The sequence below is a fragment of the Gavia stellata genome, chromosome 12 (genome assembly GCF_030936135.1).
Source record: "Gavia stellata isolate bGavSte3 chromosome 12, bGavSte3.hap2, whole genome shotgun sequence".
In the NCBI taxonomy this organism is placed as follows: domain Eukaryota; kingdom Metazoa; phylum Chordata; class Aves; order Gaviiformes; family Gaviidae; genus Gavia; species Gavia stellata.
In genome coordinates this window covers 11,729,760-11,753,141 of record NC_082605.1, presented here as the reverse complement: position 1 = coordinate 11,753,141, position 23,382 = coordinate 11,729,760, and the positions used below count along the sequence as shown (strand labels likewise).

Below are 23,382 nucleotides of genomic sequence, written 5' to 3'. Positions count from 1 at the left end.
CATTGCGGGATATGGTTTAGTGGGCATGGGTTGATGGTTGGACTTGATGATCTTACAGGTCTTTTCCAACCTTAATGATTCTGTGTGTGATACTTAAGTGCAGCAAACACAAGGCACGGCCATGCACAAGCAGGGATGACCCCTGCGGCTCACATCACTCTCATCGTCGCTGCCCCAAGAACATTCTCCCCAAAGACAGCATATGTGCACAGGACGTGTCGCACATCTCTCTCATCAGCCCATACGTGGGGAAGCAGACCCGAGCGTTTCAGAAAATACTACCGCTGTCCCGGCTGCGCAGGCAGCACGACCTCCTCTCCTGCTCTCCCGGGGGCTATCAAAAACGTCACCCACCCGCCTCTTCATTTTGAGTCCTTCCACACGTACCACCGGCGTTGTTTAAATGCACTCACACAGAAGAACTTGCTCAACAGTCTAGAATAATCATACCTTTCAGAAAAGCACTTTCTAGACAAACAGGCTGACAGCTGCATCAACGCAGACAGGCTGAGCCACCCTGCGTGTGCGAGACTCCCACATTTATGAAAGTGGCCCATTAACGTATGGCAGGCTTTTCTTTGCCTCCACAGGGGGCTGATCCAAGAAAACATGGCATTTTTTTTCCTCCTGCCTCCCCAGTTTTTAGTGATCAAAGGCGTTTGCTCTTCTGCGTGTGCAGGAATCAGTGCCCTCATTCCTGCGGCTGCTTTTGCAGCCAGAGGGATGCCCAGGCAGGGCTGCAGGTTTTCACCCTCGTGTCATTGCTCCGGCTCTCACACCACGACACCAAAAGACAGACAAAGTTTTGTCTCCAGTGACAGCTCAGTTTTCACGCAGCTGCACTAACATGGACCACTGCTGAAATTAGGATATTTACCCCGCTGGCGCTGGCGTACACAGGCACAGGCTGGTTCTTTGTTACTCAAATCAGAGACGAACGCCACCTCTTAGGTCACATGCCATTCATCCCCAGTCACTGCCAGACTGTCTGCACGCTGTATTCCTTCCAGATTTAAATGATCGCTGCAGCAATTTACGAAAATCAACCAGCCTTTGTCTGCGGCAGATTGATGTTCCAGATACGAGTTCCCCCTTCTGAACCACACAGCTCAAACAAATGGGCTGAGTTTTGGTTTTTGCATTGCAGTGGGAAATTCAGCTCCTTTCTCTTCCCCTTTTTGCAGCCCCAATCAGAAATTTTTAGTCCCCAGGCTGTTGGCTAAGAGCTATGCATTAACTGATTCGTGTCGGCATGAAGATCTTGTGCCTTGCGGCACTTACAAACGCCTGATAAAAATACAAGCGAAACAATGGGCAACTGTCCTGATTATTGAGTGAATAAGATGAGAAAAGCTCCAAACAAACCTGCAGCATCTCTGACTCGCTACCAAACGAACAAAGACATGGCTGAGCTCTTCTGACAAAGAGGCAGCCCAGAAACAGATCTGGAATTCCTGCTGATATGCTATAGTGGGTTTCTAACAGATCGGTGGTTTTCCACTGTGTGCTGACAGCAGCCGCTCAAGCGGACAGCCTGCACAAATAAGAAATGGAGAGAAAGAACAGCCAGGGAAAGGGCTTAAGTTGTGCAAATCATGCTAAAGCGAAACCAGAGTTCCTGGCAAAAGAGATATACTAACTAGGGACAGTACAGGCATGAGTGACATTTGGAATAAGCAAAAGCCTGAAGGCAGCAGAGGGATGCACAGCATCCGATTTCTCTCTCAGGAGCACGCAGCTTTGGAGTCAGAGAGAGGGGGCAGAGACACTCTGAGGAACAACCAAACGCATGCAACCCACCACTGCACACTTGTACTTCCCAAGGTGGAAATGCTTTGTCCTGGGTCTCTCCAGCCATGCTCAGACCCTGTTTACTGGTCACGATGATCAGAATCAGCCACCGATTCCTTCCGCTCACAATTCTGCGCCCTCCAGTAACCAGAACACGTCTCTTAAGCCAAAACACGCTAAGAGGATAAAAGCAGAAACAGAAGTCTTTAAAATAAAGCAGTCAACACATACTTACATATCTTGCCATTCTCTGCTGCCTCAATTCTTCCTGCTCTCAATGCTTCAGGGGACTTCTCTGGCTCAGCCTGTCCCAGGTGAACAGCCACCAAACAACAGAGCTGCCCCTCTCTTTAGGGTTACCTTTTAGCATCCTTTTGGCACATAATTGTCAAGCCAATATCAGACATGATCAACACTGCATCTGTGCAGGGGAAACTTACGTTTCTACTTTTATATATATATACACACATATATAAATTATACACATGCATATATATTAGAGCTACAAGCTACACTGAAAAAGAAAACTGCAGTTAGCCTCTACTTCAGCGAAAGCTCAGGATTATGAACCCAGATATATCAAGATGGAAGAAAAGATGCTTCAATGAAGTTCTAGGAGTTATTCTAGGACTTTTGACATATTAGCATTAAAAGTTGCAAAAAAAGCCCAAGAGAAAGGGTTGTGCCAGTCTTTGCACATTCTTCAGTCTGGTAGCCCAAAAAACCACTACACGTGCCCTTTGCTCACTGAGATTCAGTACAGCTCCTAGATCACGTGCATGCAATTAGCACGGGTGCATAAGCAAGCCCCTATATTAAGAATGATCAAAAATGCAACTAATTTCTAACTTCCCAGAGTGCTGGGCAGACTACAAGGTGCTAGTCTCAGCCCATCTTTGTTTTGATTGAATTGGCAAAAATGTGGATGTGGGCTGAAGACGCAGCCGCAGAAACACTCTTTGCAGTTAATCAGGTTTGCCAAGCGTTGCCAGAACAAGGGGCAAAGACAGAGCCCAGAGGAAGAAACAAGCCTGGGAAACCGTGCAAGTTCTGGCTCCTCTTCTGGCATTCAAGAGGAAGGTTCAGTTTTCCCCCAAAATCTATTTCCATAGCAGAGATTGTAGCAAAATGCTGGAAAGGTGACAGTCATATGAGAGGCACGACCAAGAAATTAAAATTTCTGCCACATTCAAGAGAGCTTTCTCCTTTCCCATTCACCTCAGCCCTGGAAGTACATTTCCAGCACATGAGTATCGAGTAAGTAAAGTCTCCAGGGGTCAAGCAGGAAAAACTGCAAGTAAGTTGGTAATTCAACTGATGTGCAAAGACAGATGCAAGAGAAGAGCATGCATGTACGTCTTAACCGAAAGGGACTTTCCTCCTGCACAGTGCCACAGACTGGCACTGATTTAACAGCATGCAGTTATATATTTGAGAAAGAGGTAATAACTCGTGATTCATCTTGCAAGGGAATTTATGATTTATCAGCTTTTCTCCCAAAATCCTCCCTCTCAAGTGACCAACCTTCTGGCAAGGGACAGAAAGAAGCAAACTGCAGCTATGATGCTCTTTGGGCATAATTAACTGTGTTGCCCAAACCTGAAATGATGGACAAATTGTAAAGTGTCTCTTACTGATTTAACAGGAAAAGGGAGAATGAAAAAGAAAACCAACCTGCCGTCTCGGCCCCAGTGAACATGGGAAAGCAGACCTGGCCGCGGCCACAGGTGTACAACCCAGGAACGCCAGCCAGGCATAAGGAGAAGGGGCAAGGAGGGTGGACAGGTCACCATCCGAGGGAGTGCAGAACCTGGGGGCTTGGGCATGAATGATTCGAGTCTGCCACGCAGAGAACAAGTGCACCTTTCTGGTATCCGCTGTATGAACAGCCATTATGTACTTTATTAAAGCCACTAAAGAGGGAAAAGAGCTTCCATCCTCATGGGGCAAACACAGGAAAATCATCAGCTAGTTTCATTCCTGGACAGATGTAAGTTGCACAAAATTGTAAACCAGACACAAATCCCCAGGACCTTTTTAGCAGCACCGGGATCAGCGCTGCCAGGCCCGGCGCAGCCGGTGCTCCTTCCTGCAAAGCTGGCACCGCAAAGATGAAAACCCGCCTTGCATTACCATGAGCAAACCTGAGAGAGGCCTTGGAAAGTTCTCCCCAAAGAAAGATGATTCCAATCGGAAGGCTCAAAGGCAGCTTGCTTACTGCAGGATCAGTTAAGAGTCTGGCTAGAAAATCATTTTCTTGTGTCCTGGACTCTGCATGTGGAGTAAACACTGCCTCTTCTGTTATAAAGGGATGCAGCTCCCTCTGCACACCCCAAAATAAAGAGAAAGCCAACAGGGCAGGATCAGAAACCACATTAACTCATACAGGAAACCCAGCGCTTTCCTCTGTAATGAGCATTTCTCTTCGAGTTACTTGTGCATCCTACCCAAAACACAGCTTATCATAGTGATGTCATCCGATCATATCTGTGACCTACTCCGAAATAAAATGACCCCCAAACCACTATATGGAAAAACCTGAGTACTTGTTACCAGGAGTAGAATTGCTCCAAGCAACTGCAGAGTAACAGCAACGAGAAAGGCTGGGTTTATGCTGTCCCTCTGCTCAAAGAGAGCAGCTCCACATTCCCATGGAGCAAAGCTCATTCCAAGGTAGAGGGATCACTTCAAACAGTTCTTTTACTGTCATCCCTTCACACAACTCCCAAGCACATCAGGTACACCAAGATCCTTGAGGACTTCTCCCACTAATAGTGTTTCAGGCCAGGGACCCAAGAGAGCAAGCACACTTAGAAAATTTCTCCAAAGTAGGCGCCCAAAAAACCCCTCATTTCTATATAATGTTCCCATAATACAGATCTCACTGTTAATTTTTCTTCTGTCCACAGCCCGCCCCCCTGGGTCACAGGCACAGGTATTTGAAATATAAAAGAACCCAGCAGGATACCCAACCACCTCCTCCCCAACATTTTCAGGCTGTGCAGACCAGCTCCCACCAGTGCGGAGAAAACACAGCTCCCCTGTGCTGGGCAGGTAGTTCCCAACATGGGAATCCCAAACAAGTCTTCCACCCAAGTAGAACGGCATGTCTAGTCCCAGCAGCCTCCCTCCGGCTGCCAGCACCCTTCATGACTTTAACCTGGATACAAAACACTCATTAAAGGATTTAAACAAGAAGTATGACAGCCAGCTCCGAGTAAAAGATAACCCTCAAATGCTCATTTGCTTTCAGGTGGGCTATTGTAAAGCTAACGCGAGAAGGAACACCTCCTTCTGAAAGAAAACAGGCATCTCCCTCGCTCCCCTACCGTGGATTTTGGTAGCTATATATTTTGACATGTTCAGAGTAGTGCTATCGAACAGGGGATGCTATTCATGCTTTTGGCTTATTAGTGCTATACACAAAAACTACATGAAGTTAGGTGTGCCAGCTAATTATAGCAAAGCTGTTTATAAAGACTGTCGAGGGTGCAGGTGCAGGGCAGCAAGGGAGGGGGTATCAGAGGGGCTGAAATTCTCCATGCGGGCTGCGCTGTCAAGAGGTAGATCATGCTAATTGGCCATAGACAAAATACCCAAGTATGCCAATGTGCTTGTTAGCTGAGAGCTGCTGCTGCAAGCACATTTATTCCTGGTAAATAGGGTGCTTCTGCTGAAGCAATCAGCACCCAGACTCTCACCAAATTCAGGGAGGCAATGCAATCGAGCTTTATTGGGACAATGATATAGTTAACAATAACTCACGCCCAAAAATAAACGAAGATGCCACTGGTATCTATAGCAGTGTCTTACAACTGCAGCCGTTACTATGTGATCGTAAACACAGAGCACAAGCCAAAAAAACACCAGAAAATTGTGAACTAAAGATCCTGCAGCCTCCTGAGATGCTTTTTGACTGGCAGACAGTGGGAGTGGACAGCACACAATTTTTCTGTGCTGCAGAACTTAGACTGACAGTTTCCATTGACCTACAAAAGTACCTTGAGAATTGCAAGTTTAGCTATGTTTATCAGGGGAATGAGGCTAACTTGCTGTTATCTCCAGATTCAGTCCAAGAACAAATCCAGGGGTTTGTTTAGTGGGCTTTTTTACTTTAAAACAAGATTAAAGGGTTCAACTGGATTTGCTGACATTTTACCTGTAAGGAGGTAAAAGGTGGGTCACAGAAGAAAAGCAATTCATTAGTGTCCCACACTATCTGCAGGGGAAAAATAGCCTAGTGCTCTAGCTGCAAGTTACAATCCCATCTCCTTTTGCAGCTTAAAGTGGCACAGGCTCCCCAGAAACACGAGTAAATGGGAACAGGAGGGGAATGTCCTTTTAGGACACTGTGCTACAGGCAGCAGAACAGCTATAATCCTGTTTTCCTCACTTCCCGAGGCAGTGAACAAAAAAGTGCATTTGTTGGACTGTTCACTTCTCATGCGCAAAACTATCAGCCCAGCTCACATGGCTTATTACAGTATTGATTTCTCACGTCCACTTTCTCACATGCACCTTTTGATGTGCACATTCACCCGTGTCAGCATCCATCTCGCTCAGCGCCGTTGGCAAGAGCAAACTGCTGTATTTCAGGAAATCTTCCCAGCCCATCTCCAGTGGGACAAATCCCACAGGAAAGGAGATGGCCAGGACTCAGCTGACCTCCACCCAACCCAGCTGGTGGCCCCTCCATGAAGGGGGTCCGGAGGAGGAACCCTCCGGTGCACAAGGCCACCACGGGGCAGAGAAAGTGGTGGAAGCTGCCTGACAGCAAGCAAGGAGCTACAGTAACTCTCAAGCTGTGTGGTTTGCACAACCCACGTGCATGCTGTCTGTCACCCCCCAACCTCCCCTTTCCCCTGCCCCAAACTCTTCCAGGTCGAGGCTGATCACTCGTCGCCACTCGTAGCTCCCCACGGCCCAGCCATGAGAGCTTTGGGGGGGTCCTCCACATCTGAAGAGTCACACGACATCAAACATTGCCCCAACAGGGGTTTTGCTGAAAGATGTTTTTCCTCAGTCATTAATAGTATATTAATAGTGCTTAAAAGCTTTTAAAGTGACCAGCGCTTGATGTCATTTTGAAATCTTAAGCTTCTAAATGAGAGCTCAAGAATACAGGCAGTTCACGTATGTTCATGCCTGTAAAAGTTTCAGATGCCAGCCCATGTCACTGGGCAATGCTTCTAAGAGAGCCCAAGACCTCAGACAAGATGATGCTTCCCAAAACTAGATGCCGGAGGGGTTTCTTTCCATCCCTGATGTAAAGAATTACACTGTACAGGCCCCTTGATGAAGCTGCACAATTATTTCAATGCTGCTGCTATCTCTTGTCATCAAGCTAATGGAAGGCAGACATATGAAATCAATTCAAAAAACAAATTAAAGGGGATGCATTTTTCAGTTTAAGTCAATAAAGGTGATTCTGGGGCAGACAAAATCTCCATTACTTAGAACCCAGCACTTCAAGGGACGTTGGTTTTTTGATGTCAAATGGAAAAAGTCTTCAGCTACAAACACTTTGATTCAGCCAGGCTCAGGGAAATCCCTAAGCTTCTGCATTAAGTAGGTAATGAATTTTTATGATCATAATTCTTACTTGAGGTACTGGATTTTCATGCAATTATTCTTTTTACATGCTGAAAAACATGGGCTTCCCTGATACTTGAGCTTCTCCCCATATATTCCGCAGGGACAGTCAAGCCTGGGCACGGAGAGAAAGGGACCACGGACCTGCCTTCTAGTGTGTCACTCAGGTGTGATTTATGATCCGGGCACAGCACACTCGATGTTCAAATTATGGCACTCCCTCCATCCCCCTGCAAACACACATCCTTTCCTCAGGAGGAGAGGGAAAAAACCTATCTTCAAGCAGCGTGGAAAACCACGGAATTCACTGAGTTTACCCAAAAAGGAATTGTCACCACATCAGACTGAGAAGCCACAGAGGTTTGCATTTGTCTGCTTGGTGGGGAGCTTCAACCTGATCTCTTTAGGCAGCCATCTGTTTTTACAGGAGCTGCCACAATTCTCTGTACAACCATCACAGCACACTGACACCGCACTGAACTCGACTGACGGAGAGCTCTCCACCTTGAAAACGTGTCCACCACCATTTCCATCTTCCACGTGCGAGTGGGTGGAAGTTGCCTGTGTGGTCCATCAAGGGAGATAACACCCCAACCACATTAGCAGCTGCGGAGGTATCGCCCCAGGCGCAAACTCCACGGACAGGCATTCAAGACCTTTTCATCAAGGCATCAACCCAGCTTCCAGGTGATCCCCTCCTCCTCGGGGGCGAGTGTCTATTTTTGCAGCTCTTGCCTCATCTTCTCTCTCATCCCTTTGTTTTTATTCAATATAATAGAAGGTTTGGTGCTGGGGTCTGCCCTCAGTTTTCCATACTACAAGGCACTATCCCCACTTGTACTAGGAAAAAACCAAGAAATAATTAATAGCTATTACTTAGAAGAGATCTAATCTGAACCTCAAACCAGTGATTTAGCAAGAAGCGATCCACAGCCTGGAATTATCTAGCATGCATAGTCCAACAGCTTGATTTTTTTTTTTTTTTTTTTTAATTAAACCTCTGGAGCAGCTGAACAAACTAAAACATCAGCCTATGCTGGCATTTCCAGATCACAGGCATAAAAATAACCATCTCACAGACCGCCTACATGCACACTAGCCCAGCCTCAGCAGCCTGAGCAGGAAAGGGGGACGAAGCAGTGTAGATGGGACCCCATCAGCAGGACAGCACAGATGGACACCTATTCAAAAGCACATCTCACTAGCACAAAAGGCAGTCTGAGCCTGAGGAATGGGCTCACTACGCTTACAGCTGGGTGACACTGCCCCTTCAGCTGTACCAGACGGACAGGAGGAAGGACATGGGCTTCACAACTCGGTCATCAAGAAGTAAGCAGCTTCCAAGGAGGAAGGGAGTGACAACTTCTTCTGAACAACTTCAACAGGCACACAAATAACCAGGAAAAACAAACCCATGAACTTCCCACCTCATTCTAAAAAGCCCACACTGCCAAAATTTTACTTCCCCTTCTTGCTCAAGCGTTATATTAAAAGAGGACAAGTATTAGTACTTCGTTCCCTTGCAAGGGAAGCAAACAGCTCTGCCAAGTGAGCTCTGCACGGCAGGGCGTGAACAAAGAAGAGCTGAAATGAAGCTAACGCTCCTCTCCTGCTACAGTGGGTCTTGTCTTTGGGACAGCTCTGTTTCTCTGTTGGTGTCAACAGAGCTTTGCCCACAATAGTGCTCAACATCCCCATGGCAAGAAAGCCATGGGGGGCGGGGGGTGAAGGGGAGTGGAGAGAAACAGATGCAGCCATGAATCATGTCCTGTGTTCCACTTCTCACATGACAAACTTCAAAACTCTTTTTTTTTTTTTTAAATCAAAGGGTTTACCATGTGATAAAAATCAAGACAAATTAGGCTTGACAAGTAAAGGTCAAAACTTTATTTCTGAGCCACTGGCCAGGAAAGCAAAGTGATGCTCCTCCAGAAGCAGGACCAGGACCCACCACAATTCCTATTGCAACTCAAGACCAGAGTCCACAGGGTCCACAGAAAGAATTTCCAGGGGACCTAAATGGACTGTCATTTCAAATGAGAATTTTTCCTCTAAATGCAACAAGCATTTTGCAGCTCCAGAGGCCAACTCGTGGAGAAAGCACCAACTGGGGTCCTCCCATAGGGCCAGCTGTGCTGTGGCAGACAGGGACCAAACTGATTCTTGTGCCCCATTAGCAGGAGCACTCAGGAGCAGCCCCAGCAGTGAGCTCAATTATTTCTCCGGGGCCTTGTGACACAGCTTTGTCATCTCCACTCACCAGGCCAGCCCTGGAAATGGGACCTCCTTCCCTGTCAGAGGTTAGCATCCATCAGCACTGCAGTCTGCATGCACAGCCTCAGCAAAGGCAGCACCAGCAAGCCTGAGCAGCAGCATGTCACCAACCCAGCCGGACCAGCATCTCTCCCCGATGGCACTGCAGCAATCTCCACCATGTTTACTCATCACCGAACACCACCCGGTGCAGGCAGCAAGCGGCAAAGGGAGCCCTGCCCCGTCCTCCTTGGCAAGGCACCAGGCGGCACACCATTAGAAAGAGATCAGACGTGAAAAACCGGGGCACGTCTGCGAGAGCCGGTGAACTGGGGCTGATCTCCTGGTCCAACAGCACACGCTTCCAGCCCTCACAGCCCTTGCAAGTCTGCATACAAATGCGCCTCTTCAGTGAAATAAATTGAACCAACTGTTACTGCCACAGCCAAGAAGAAAGCCTCAATTTAAGGTTTTCTCTCTGGAACAAATGCAGTGCACATGCATTTTAATTTAAAAATCTCTGCACACAGAGCTCTATTAGAACCTGTGGCTTGTAAAATTTTGGTTATAGCATTGACCACGTAGGATACCAGCAACTGTGAAGTCTAATTTTCTTGCAGACTCTCCAGTGCTATAGTTGCACACTAAGGCTGCTTGTCCTTCCCTCCTTATAAACCCCTCCTGGAATTTATCCTTTTTCCAGCACCCAGACTGACAGCTCATACACTGAATACATAATCCTGGCTGGGAATGACAAAGTTTAAATCCTTCATGAGGGAGTGAAGCTGGGATGCTCTTAAAAATTCTGTTTGTTTTTATATGCATCTGAGCTATACAACTAAGGGAAGAAAAAGAGAAGGCTGCCTCTGTTCCAGAACCAGAGCTCTCCTAACAATGACCTGAACAGACAGGTTCAGCTGTTTTCCATGTTTCAGCCACCGACAGATGTAAATACCCATTTTACACCATGGGATTTGACTTTCCCCACAGGCATTAATATGCCCCAGAACTTGCAAGGGATCTTCTCAGGTCAGCCAGTGACCATGATATAGTCTGCTTTTGTCAAAGCCTCTCCTAGTGTACAGCCTGCTCCAAGCATGGAGGTTGCTCTTTTCTTGCAAGGAGAGTCCTTCCTGTTGTTTTCCCATCATCACTAACACCAGCACATTTTCTCCAAGGACAAGCAATATGAACTCCTTCTCCCTGCTCTTCAGTGTCTTGCTTCTTCTGTACTTCACACAGAGCAACAATCACAAGAAAATCAATTTCCATGAACTTTCTGGTTTATTGGTTTCAATACAAATCTCTCCTCCTGTTTTTTTTCTACTAAGAGTTCACCTGATGGGATGCTGGCAATCCTGGAAGGACATGCAAGAGTGGGATCATGAGAAGAGGTGCTCAATTCCAAGCACAGCTCAACAAGCCCAGAGATATTCAAACTTCATGTTTGAAGATATCTGCTAATCCCCTTCAGCTCAGAAAGCGCAGCCGAGGCTGAGCTGTCGGTGTCCTGCTCAAGGCAAGGACAGCACAAGACTGATCTTCTGAAACATCAGAAGACAGCAATGGCTGAAGGTGGGACACCGTTCAGCAGACCTGTTGTCTAGCACATCCACCAGCTTGACTTGAGGTTAGCACTGGTATTTTAGAGAGATGTACCACTGCTGGGCAGTCATCAACAACTCACTTTCCCGTGGGCTGACAGCAGTGTTGATCAGCTTAAATTTGTGTCAACTACATTTCAACATTAATGAGAAATTCAGCTGAGCCACAAACCTCCTGCGTGGCCTTTTGTCCGTATCCTCACTTAGAGGCAGGGGAGCAAGGTCTGGCAAAGAAAGCCACTTGCACGGAGTCCCATAGCGAGCTGGGGGCAGATTTGAACAGAATCCAGATTCCCATATGTTAATCACAGAAGCAGCTCACTCAATGAATATACACAACTTAGTCATTACTAAAGACTTTTTCCTGCAAATGGGATGAGAGGAAGGGTGTCAGTGTTTGCTGTCCTCCAGCGTCAGCACCTTGCCAGCTATTTTGAACAGATGCTCCTAGTTCAAAACTGGCAGTTCTTCCTTTTGCAATGAGAAGCTGATCATCTTCCAGATGTAAACCAGGGAAGGAAGTCTAGCCATCCTCTCCTGATGAAAAGCATTAAAAAACCACACAGCAGGCAGCCCCCCCCCCAAAAAAAAAATCACAGATTTGATCAGCAAAATTGCAATATAACAGCAGGTGATCACTTGTGCAACACAGTGAAATGCTTACGGCAAGACCAGCACTAGAAAGCAGGGGTGCAAGTGACCTGGCAGACTCTGCAATCCCGCGGGGAAGCTGAAAAACAGGCTGTGTCTGTTGGCTCTGGGCAAGCGCCTCTCCGAAGGCCTAAAAGAAAATTGCACATTTCTTCTTGCTAGTCTGCCCCCTCACCTTGCCCTTCCTCCAAGACGAACAGAGCCACAGCCACATGATACAAGAGCAGACATGGACTCTCAGACATCTCCCTACTGCATGCTCACTTCTGACCAAGACAGCCTTCATATTGTTCAACCCTGAAACAGGCTTAACACTTCCAGCCCAAAGCAAACCCAGCAGGACCACCCAAACATCCACCAGTGCCACTCCACCCATGCTCAGCCATTACACAGCTGCAGGAGCGATAAGCCCAGACCTCCAATATTGCTGATGGGCATCCAGGTCACAAAGGCAAATTTTATCTGATATCAAAAAGCCTAATTCTTTTTAATCAGAGTAAAAGTGAGAAGAATGTATCTTCACAGCCAAGCAAAAATAGAGGCTAAAGATCATTAGCATATTTCTACTTTAATAATTCTGAACTGTGAAAGATTGAAGAACTTCTGGCTAAAATGTCAAATCTTTAGCTACAGTAATTAGAAATGGTTATAATTCCCTTGACTGTGTAATTGTCTCAAGAATAAAACTTCATCTCAAAGCATTAGCAGCTCTGACATGATAGCATCCCTGTTATTGCGACAGCCCAGAGAAAAACGCTTCATTCTTTCAGTTTCTTGCATGTGTCAAGAAACACAGCCTCAGCTGCAAAGCACTACCAGCTGCTTATTCTCCAAAATAAAACTTTATTTTTAGCCTAAGGGCTTATTCAGGATCTGTGCAAGTATTGCGATGAAGCTCTCACGCCCATTGTAAGCGCCATCAAATCTGCAGCAGATGACAAATAACAATGCAAGCTCCAGCGCAGGAGATGGTCTGTACAACAGTCTGCACAATCGTCACCTTCTGTTCTGGAGCAATGAGAAGAACTCTGGCAGGGGTCAGGAGCACTGAGTTTAAAGCTGCATTTTATGTAGATGGAGGGAGAAACTCATACAGCAAAGCACAATTGCCAAAGCTCAGTTTCCAGCGACTGGGGATTTGCTATCAGAGCATCTGATCATTTTTGACTGACACTGTACAACCAACTCCGTGCTCCACAACCATCGTCTCCATGCTACCATGAAAGGTTTGACAGCACATGAGCTACCACAGCTCGCTGCTTCCCCAGCAGTCCTACACTGGCACCAGCCTCAGCACGTGCTGCTTCTCCGTCACCGAACTAATGCATTTGCTATCCTGGCAGAAAAGCAACCAGGATACAAAGAGTTTTCCAGCAAGCCAGTGAACCGAATTAATTCAGAGCAGGGCCGATGGGAGCAGAGGCAGCACGGGGGAAGGCTGGACTGCAGTGCCAGGTGTAGGATGTGGGATCAGGCTCGAGGAGCAGCTGTGAGCTGTTAGACCCGTGCTTTGAGCCCTGGCACACCCCGGTCTGCAAGGAAAGCAGGTCCTATGCTACCTCAGTCCACGCAATGCGCCTCCAATCCTGATCGCGTGTCAATGCCATGACGCACACAAGAACGAAGGGTTTTCCTGCAAACAGAGAGAGCTCAAATTTCACCCCTTCGCAGAAACCTCTCTTCTCTTCGCAGCTTGGGAGGTGAAACACCATTCCTGCGACCGTCCAGCCAGGACTACCTGTACCCTGCCGCTACACGCTCACAGAATCATAGAATCATTTAGGTTTGAAAAGACCTTTAAGATCATCAAGCCCAACCATAAACCCAACCCTGCCAAGTCCACCACTAAACCACGTCCCTAAGCGCCACATCTACGCATCTTTTAAATACCTCGAGGGGTCATGACTCAACCAACCACTTCCCTGCGCAGCCCAGCCGGTTCCAATGCTTGACAACCCCTTCAGTGAAAAAATTTTTCCTAATATCCAATCTAAACCTCCCCTGGAAAAACTTGAGGCCGTTTCCTCTCATCCTATAACTTGTTACTTGCTTATGCTGCAGGAGAATTTTAAGTTGTTGCTAGGCTGCATGAAGCGGTCTCTTATTTTTATCACATGCCTGTTTATTCTAGTAGAAAAAGATATGTCAAATAGCAATCTAAGGCATCCTCAAAATGCCCATTATGCTTCTGGCTGTGTCTGTGTTCTCACCAGACAGTCCAAAGCTTCTTGGCCATCAGCATAAGCACCTTCCCACCCAGACAGCCCCCTTCTCGCTCCTCCAGAGGTACAATGTGAAAGTGTTACCAACCAGAGAAGGCCTCAGCTGAACAGAGAATCTAAACCCACATTTCATCTAAACCCAATTTTTCAGTTATTCCAAATAAATTTCAAGTCATTTTGAAAAGGCTATTAATAGTTATTTCAAAGCTATTTCCTAACGGCTTAATACAGTTGAGCAGCTGACTTGCCTCTTTCGTGCAGCAGCCAGCATGCTAAACCATTCCCACGTCACCAAGAAACATCCCCCTCCAACTTCGCACTTGTTTTTGCACCCCTGACATTTACCAATACAGCATTTTATGGCTACCATTCCCCTCCCTGGTGTGTAGCATTAACACTTCCATTGATGCGGAATACAGCCTGGGTCAGCACAGACAGGAAATGAGGCAAGACTGGTCATGGTGCCTGGCGAAGACGAGAGCTGACGCAGACTGCTGCCCCCATACGTGGGTCCCACAGCCAGGAGCAAACCACGGTGGCCAGCCCCTGCCCTGCTCCCTGTCCCACTCCGTGCCCCACCAGGAGCAGAGCAAATAAGCCTTCCCAGCAGGCCAAGTGTCACCCGTAGGTTTGGCATACTCCAGGACAGCTGCTCGCTTTGTGCTCCTTGTGCTGCTGCGGTACAGCCCGAAACCTTCATCCAAAGCTGGAATAACTCCAGACTCCTGTTACAAAAGTACATGTCCCATCATAACAACAGCAACATACGGGCTATTTAATCCAAAGGAAGGACCCTTATTATTGGCTAGACTTGGTATTTGTCCCTTCCTGACACCACGTGAACCTCCTGCTCCTAAGGAAGCTTTCTAAATTGAACCTTTTACTGCTCCATATAAAGCTTTGAAAGGCCTGCCTTCTGCAGTGACTGACTCCAGAGGAGACCCTAAGCTCCGACTTAACCCCCACATTTTTCTGCCACTCATACATCGCTTAAGCATCAGCACACAGCTGGAGACAAAAGACCAACTTCGGGCCTACGGGCACCTTACCATTCAGTCAGAAGGCACGGCACTCGCCATCAGCTTCACTGCAGCAGTATTTGCTTGGCATTAGATATTAGCATTTGTCTCTTGCTCCGTCAATAGCTGAAGGCAATTACCCTATGTGCTGTTACCAGCCGGCACAGCTCTGGGTATGTGTTTTCACTTGTCTCAGCAGCAGCACCTGTCAGCCCCCAAGTTTGTTACGGCTTTGCTCGCTACCGCTGTGCCTGCCGATATTGCCAGTAGAGATCTCCACTGTGGGCATGCAGAGCCAGGGTTCAGCTGTGTGTGAGGCCGGTGTTTCGGCAAGCAGCTCACTCTGCTTGCGGTTCACAAGCTGCCCCTGTTCAGCAGCACGTGGCCTGATCCTTCCCTCTCGCTGTTTGATGGCTTCAGTATCTATCCTCAGAATGGCACTCGACTTGAAACGACTCTTAACAAACCACAACGGAGCTAAAAGGGAACTACAGAAGAGAAAAATCAGCAGAAATGTCAGCTGAAGTTGGGCATTTCTAATGGACCCAAATTAACTGCACATCATCTGCATCTTCTGGTGCCCTGGCTTGGCCCTAACTTGTTTCTTAGAGGCATGATATGTTTCTAAGATGGGTTTGTTGTCATCGCCCCCCCACACACACACACTAACCCCCTTTTAATAGCAACACTGAGACACAGGGATTTCAGTACAAAATTCTGCCACATTTGCAATGAGAAGACATCAGCCAAGAGTAAGTTTTAAATAATAAATGGGAATTATTTTTTCCTCTAGCGAAGCCAAGGCATGAATTTCCCGTATCTATGAAAGCTAAGCAAAAAAACCTGAAAAATTGAGAGGAGCTCGGAAGAAAGCTAATGCTCCTAATAGCGGATGGCAGCAGCAACAGCAGCCCAAGCCTATCCCATGAGCATCCTCGCAGCGGCGTGCTGCGAGGGACTTTCAGGGGATGTGCTGCTGTTGGCTGCGACTGTTGTGCAACCTATTGCTCACCTGGAACCTGACTGCACTGCTAACAAAGCCACAGGCTTACTTTTACAATGGTGACTCCTGTTGGCCACTCTCTCTCCCTGCTAAGCACACTAACACTAATCATTAGCCGTGTTTTTTCTCTGTTGTGATTGGGGCAGCATTAATTGCCTCCCAAATTGCTGTCACTAATTAGCCTCAATGCCCTTATTAAATCGCAACTGGGTGACAAATTGTTTGCCCTCTCATCCCGGACATTCAGCAAACAGTCTCAACCAAGCTTTCAGCAAGCAGATGCCTTCTCCCATGAATAAAAGGGGGTTCTGACTTCAGATCAGCTCTTTGGAGCTGGCAGGATGCAACAGCGGAAAGTAAGTCACGGACACAGAGGATTACTGCAACTGCAGAGCAGCAAATTAGATCCTGCTGCCTCATGCATCATCAGGCAAGTTCTGGTGCCGGAAACTCAATGGCCAAAAAAAGATGAGCATATGCAGAAAAGGCTCTTCTGTTTCCTGCTACCAGGTCTAAGGGCATTTTGGAAAGTTACATCTGAACTAGAGGAAGGCGCTCACAAAGTCACCAGCAATGCTGCTAAAACATTAGTGCATTACTAATGGACAGTCAGGAGTCAGCCTGGCAGGCTGTGAGCTACCTTAAGGCCATAGCAAAATATAACCTGAGAAATTAATGTAACGTCAGCGAAGAAATGCTTTTCCTGTAAGATTCTGAAACTGGTATGAGCGAGGTGGAGAGATGCTAGAAGGCTGCTCCAGAAGGCAGCCTGGGAGAAGGCTCCCGCACCTACAGCAGCGAGAAGACGTCATACCACACAAGCAAATGAAGCAGGGAACTGCAGAGAGGGAACTCATGAGCAGCAGCCTGGAGCTATGCCACCGTGGGGTTTTAAAATCTAGTAGTTTAATAAGGTCTTTGCTCTGTAACTAAATAGCTCCTGTAAATAGCTTAAGGGCTTACCGATACACAAGATGTCCCCTGTAGCCTGGCAGGATGGCCTGACAGGGGAAGAGCCCCAGCCTCACAGGAAGGCCGGCTCATGAACCAAGCAGCGGCAGAGAGACCCGGCACTGCCCTAACACACATATGCGGTCCCCAGGTAGCGCTTGTCTCACTGAAGTGTTCTGCAAAGCACACACCCACACTTAGAGGTTGAGTTACTGCTAATCAGAAATTCAATGGCATCTGAAGGAGTGTCAGCAGCACACTGAAATAAAGGGGCTTGTCACCATTTTCAGCCAGACATTAAGAGGCCCATTTGTAACATTGACGTGCATTTGTGTGCAGTTACACATTCACTGATGCAAGGAGTTTTCGGCATTGCAGTTCCCACAGCTATCTGCTGAGGCCCAGAAGTATAAAACCCCCATGAATTAGCCTTATATGAAAGGTCTATTTTAATTTCAGAAGCTAAGTTGTCCCTCAGAAGCTAAGCTGTCCCTCAGAAGCTAAGCTGTCCCTCAGAAGCCTCCACTAAACAGACCCCTGCACTGTACAAGCCGTAAGCAACCTCTCTCCCACGACACCTGTGTAGGCACAAGGCTCACGCCTGCAGCAGTGACAGCCAAAGGTGCCCTCCCTCCTCTGACCCCAGTTCGGGCTGCAGCAGCCTGCCCGGACTTCCTGCAATTACCAGTATCACTGACTTGGCTGTAATTACTGTCACTGCAGGCACAGGCATGGCTTCTCCCAATCCCTAGGACAGTACAGGTCTGCAACCAGTGTCACGGTCTGTTGGTGGAAGGAAGAGGACGATCACCCCCTCCCTGCCCTCACGGTGCTGGGGTGCGGTGTAAGCAGAAACCCCCACCGCTGAACAGCTAGAACTGCGATGGCCACACAAGCGCTGCTTACTTACACCAACTGGGGCTGCTAGCTGCAGATTCCAGGGTTAGTATCCTCCCAGGAGGAGGATGCCCCTCACCTTCTCCCTAGGGCATCACCTAGGTATTTTTCTGTCTTTCCCTCACACTTCTGCGGCAGTGAAGCCAGCCCTTCAGCCCCTCGGCTCCTAACCTGCGAGTGGGCACCCAGGGGACCCTTACCTAGCCCATCTCCTCCGGATGAAGCTGCTGAGCTTTCATTTTGTCCCTGACCTGCCGAACTGGTGCTCCCTAGACCTCGCTCTCCAAACATGACACCCACAGAAGATGTCTCCTGCCTCCCTTTAAACTCAGATCCCCATCCCCAGCAGGAACACGATGGCCCAAAAGACTCCCATGTGCTGAAGTCCATTGCAGCGCGTAACCACGTCCAGAAGAACCACGCACCCCACTTGTCCCGGCCAAGGCCGGGGCTCCCAGAAGCGCCAGAGAAGGGACGGTGAGCAGCCAAGGCAGCGTGCTGGGTCACTCCGGACTGCCCAGCTGCTCCTCCACCACCCGCCCCAGCACAAACCCAGACTGGGGCCGGCCTTCAGCAGGAAAGCCCCGCTGCCTGCACCACGGGACTTAGGGGGGCAGAGGTGCCCACCCCCGGGACCCCCAGCCCTCAGCGGTGCACACGCTGGCCGGCACAGCCGCCTCCCCCGCCAGCCCGCACCCTGCCGGGCCTAGGCCCCGCGGCCCGCCCGGCCCGGCCCACCTGCAGCCGCTGGAGGTAGGAGGCCGGCGCGTAGCCCGTCTCGCCGGAGCCGGCGCGGGTGACGAGCCACCAGTGCTGGTTGCTGCGCTCCAGCAGCAGGAAGGTCTCCCCGGCGGCGAAGGGCAGCGAGTTGGGCTCGGCCGAGCGGAAGCTGTACAGAGCCCGGTACATGGCGACGGCGGCACCGGCACCTCCGACCGCCGCGGCCCGGCTCGGCCCGCCACACCACGCCACGCCCCCGCCGCCGCCACGCCCCCGCCCGTCACCGCCGCCGCCACGCCCCCGCCAAGCACCGCACCGTACCGCCCCCTGGCGGCGCGGCGGCGCCGCGCCCGCCGCCTCCGGCCGTCCCGGGTGCGCGGCCCCGCCCCGCCGCCGCCAGGGCGCGCGGCTGCCGCGCGGCAGGGGGCGCCAGCGGCTCGCGGAGCGCCGCCGGGGGCGGCAGCGGCCGAGTCCCGCGCAGGCCCGGCCCTGCGGGGGGAAGGCGGCCGGACCCCCCGGGCACGGGAGCGCCGGGGCCGGGCCGTCGGCAGCATCCGGGCAGCGCTGGCGGCTCCGCGGCGCCGGCCGGCTCGTGTCGTGGCGTCCCTCCCCCGCCACGGCTTTGCCTGGGTCGCTGCCGGCCCCTGGGGCTCGGCCGGAGCCGGGTCGCTGCTCCCACCTCTTGCCCATCGCCCGCCCTTGCACCGGCCCGTCTGACCGCCACGTCCAGGCTGAACGCCCCCCCTTGCTGCACGGCCTCCCTCCCGCCTCCTTCCTCCACCCGCACTGCGCCCAGCTGCCAGCCCGGCCGGGTGCCCCCCGAGAAGCCCCTCCTCTGGCTGCCCCACATTGCAGCAACCAGGGCCATTAAATCACCAAAGTCCCCGTGTTTTGGCGAGCCCCCGCCCCGGACACCAAGCCCTGGCTCCCAGCACATGGGGGGCTTCACCCCACATGAGGTCCCCGGGGACGGTCCCTTCACCCTGCGGAGAACGTCCGTGCCCCGCCACCCCCCAGCATGGAAATAGGGCACAGCCAGAGCAGGCGCCTGGCCCCAAACTGTGCCCCGCAGCGGACACGGTGACCTGGTGCGTGGCCGTGGGGACACGGGTGCACTGCCCGTTGGGCCATGAGCTCTTGGACAGGGCACAGCCACCCCCAGCCCTGCGCATCTCCGTGTCTTGTTGCCCTGTTCCAGGAGAACGACGCTTTGGGCCACCGACCCAAGCAGCCCAAGACCCCTGCTCCCCACCCAGACATCAGCAGCTCCCCCCAGGCCCCCGCTGCCCTTGCCGGGGGTCTAAGCCCCTCCTGCTACCCTGGGAAGGTGGGTGGCAGCCCTGCAGCACATCGTCCCCCGTCCCTCTTCCCCAGCCAGGGCTTTCTCCATGCTGCCCTAGGGACAAGAGGAATTTTCCAGCTGGCAAAGCCAGCACCAACAGCCCAGCATGGTGCTGACAGCAGCGAGGCCGGGGGCGGGGTGGTGCTCAGGTTATGGCATCCCAGCGGGACTGGTACACATGCTGCTAAAGCCGAGCCCACTGCAGAGATGCCCCTCTCTGGTCCTGCCCTCCCCTGCATCCCGCTGGGATGCGGGAATGAAGGGATGCAGAGGTGGAACCGGTCCACAGACCCCTCATCCCAGAGATGGGGGAGTTTAATTCATCCAGAAACCACCAACAATCAAATCCAGCTGGTGGTTATACAATAAAAGCCAGGCTTGCAGCTGCCACGTCCCTCTGCCCGCTCCCAGCACAGCCCCCCCGGCCCCCCAGTTTTCCCAGCACTGCTGGTGAGGTAATTCCGGCTGAGCCTGGTTATGGCGGTGAGGATGGACTGGGAGCGAGTGGTTGCCTAGGCTCCCCTGCTGCCGGCGGCACACCAGGAATCACCGCGGTGAGCTGAAGCCAGGCACATTCAGGCTGGAAAGGCGACAGGGCACTTTGAATGGGAACTGTGAGGTGCAGCTGGGCTGAATCCTTCAGGAGCCTTTCGGGGTCTGGTCTTCCCGCCTGCTCACTGTACTTTCCAGATGCCTGGTGGGGGCACGGTGTGGTGGTGGGCAAGGAGTGGGCAGCCAGGGAGAAGCACTGCGGGAGGGCAAACCTTCCCACTTGTGGGGTTACTACGCTTGGTATTACCCAGATCCCGCAGGGCCGGGATCCCCGCTGCCTGCCCGTCCCCTGCCCACAGCACCACAGCCCGTCCCGGTTTTGGCTGCAGTGTTTGCCCTGCCTCGGTCTCCGCTCGCAGCCGCTTCGCCGCTCCAGGTGAGCCCCGGCTGCTCCCTGGCGCGAGCCCAGCTCCTGTTTGCTCTGGGATAACGGCGCTTTATTTCCATGAAGTCAGCAGCACAGGCTGTGCCGGGAGGCGAAAGCGGACAAGGGGGATGAAGGCACCCACCTCCCACACACACAGTGGTGGCACCCCGGCCTCTCCCTCTGCTCGGCACAGTGTGCCGGCACTGCCAGCTGGCAGCTGGGAAAGGGCCTGAATTTCCTCTGCAAGGGCTGTACAACACCTCCTGCACCTGGGTACAATGCACTGGGGGCAAAGAGCCTCCGAGGGCGTTGGGAGCCCAGGACAGATTCCTGCTGCTGAGGAATCGGCTCTGGATTGCAAGCGCCAGGTGATTTATCTTGGACAGGGAGGGGCAATGAGCAAGGATCCCTCTGCGTCATTTGCGGGTGACTTTTAAAGCTGAACTTGAGACCTCAGATAATAACGCTTGCACACCTTGTCCTCAGAGCTGTGGGGACCAGGATCACCGTAACCACTTGAAGGGCTCGGCATGTGCACGGCAACCTCTGCCGAAGCACCGGCAGCTCCCACACACCCGCTTTCCTCCGGGGCTGCGGAGGGGAAGTGTTGCACAACAGCACTCATATGATTGAAACACAAACTTGCCAGCTCCATGTACACTTATATAATTCTGCACCGCCTGGTCGTCAACATGTTGCAAAACAGCAGCGGGATCAATCGTTCTACTTTTAGGTATACAAATATTATTGTACTCCCACCGGCCCTCTCTGGGCGAAAAGTCATACGGGGTGGGAGGTGCTGTGGGGACCCCAGGCCCATGGCTCTGGGACAACACTGCCAGCGTGTCCCACGGGGACTGGGGGTGTCTGTGAGTGGGATGGGGAGGCGCTGGGGTGTGTCTTGTGCATGTCCCTATTTTCCCATGTCCTGGCAGCTCTCCCTCCTGGAAAACTTCATTAAAAGGCTGTAGATTAGACACACCACACACACACACACACACCCCCCCACACACCCCCCACCAGCATCAGCCCTGGCCACCCTGCTGAGGGGAGCGGGGCCACCCGGGGAAGGGATGGCTGTGTTACAGGCAGGAGGGGCAGCCCTGCCTCGCTCCTGCAATCTCAGGGCACAACTGGCAGGGTGGGACAGCCCCAGCCCCTCCGCAGGCAGTGCCACGTGCCCTCACCTGCTCCAGGGACGCTGCCAGCAGCTCCGGCGGCTCTGCTGGAAGCTGGTCTGGCCACCTCCTCTTGGGAAGGAGGTTTGCAGGTGGGAGAGCTGCTATGGCTGCCATGGACCAGAGGCACCTCTGCAGCAGAGCAGGAGGGCGAACCGCTTGAGGCACGGGGCTGTGCTCTGTCTGCCCGCTTGCCCACAGCCAGGCCAGCCCGGACCACGGCACATGTTGCAGCTGGGCACTGCATGGGGTTGGGCGGCTGCACTCAGAACGCATGCACGTCCCTGCTCCCGAGCGAGACGTAGAGCTGGGCACACACACGGGAGGCAGGGACAGGTTTCGGCAGCTCTACGTCCCGTGCCATGTGCACAGCCCTGAGCAAGCTGGAGCGGCTGGTGGCCGGGAGTGTAGCCCCGTATCCAGCCTGCGCAGTGCACGCACTGGCATCACTTCTGGGGGATCTCACCCCTACAGCTACACCTGCTCCCTCACGGGAGAAGCCTCAAGACCAGCACTGCCTGCCAGCAGTGGGGAAGGGTGCTCTGCAGGCAGGAGCAAACCTCGCTGCTGCCTCTCACCAGGGACACAGCGCTCCGTGATGAGCCCAAAAACACCAGCGAGGGCTGCTCTGCCAGCAGCCGCTCCCCCCACAGCCCAAAGCACGAAGGAGCTGAAGCCATAGGGGTGGCGGGTGGCTCTGGGACCCACTCCGCTCTGCCTGCCCGCAGGGCTGGGGCAGCCGCAGGGCTCCTTGCGCAACCCGTCACACAAAGCCCATAGCGGGGCTGGCGGGGGGCCCAGGCCCCTCCTGCAGCAGGGAGGAAGGAGCAGCCAGCCACTGCCAACAGCTGCGCTTCCTGGAAACGAAGAAGACAGAAGGTCGGGCGAGTTGAGGGATGGCAGCTGGGGGACTGGGGAGATGCTGTGGGAAGGATTGAGGCACTGCAGGTTGCAAGGCGAGCAACACACAGCCTGGCCTGCGCTGCAGCTCCACTTCAGGAAAACAAGCTCTTTGGCTTTGTGTAGCAGTGCCCTGTTCTTCGTTAAGCTCTCCACTCACGTCCTGGCCTGGCAAGCCCCTTGCCAGCCTGCGCGCTCGGCATGCCGGCACAGCCAGCAGCCACAGGACAGCCCCTGCCTGGCGCTCCCCTGCCAGGGCAGCTCTGCAGGCTGCAACGCCGCATTGTGGGAATGGACATTTCAGGGGAACACGGCTTTTTCTGCCATCAGCTCAGCAGCC

At 51.8% G+C, this 23,382-nt stretch overlaps 1 protein-coding gene across 1 annotated transcript in view; it reads right to left on the bottom strand.

Moving 5' to 3' along the window:
* NCKIPSD (NCK interacting protein with SH3 domain) overlaps positions 1–18,892 on the bottom strand; it is a 54,364-nt gene extending 35,472 nt beyond the window's left edge. Inside the window, exon 1 of the mRNA XM_059823301.1 lies at positions 18,722–18,892. Coding sequence (XP_059679284.1) covers positions 18,722–18,892 — 171 coding nt within the window. The remainder of the gene's footprint in view (positions 1–18,721) is intronic.
* Positions 18,893–23,382: the final 4,490 nt, after the last annotated feature.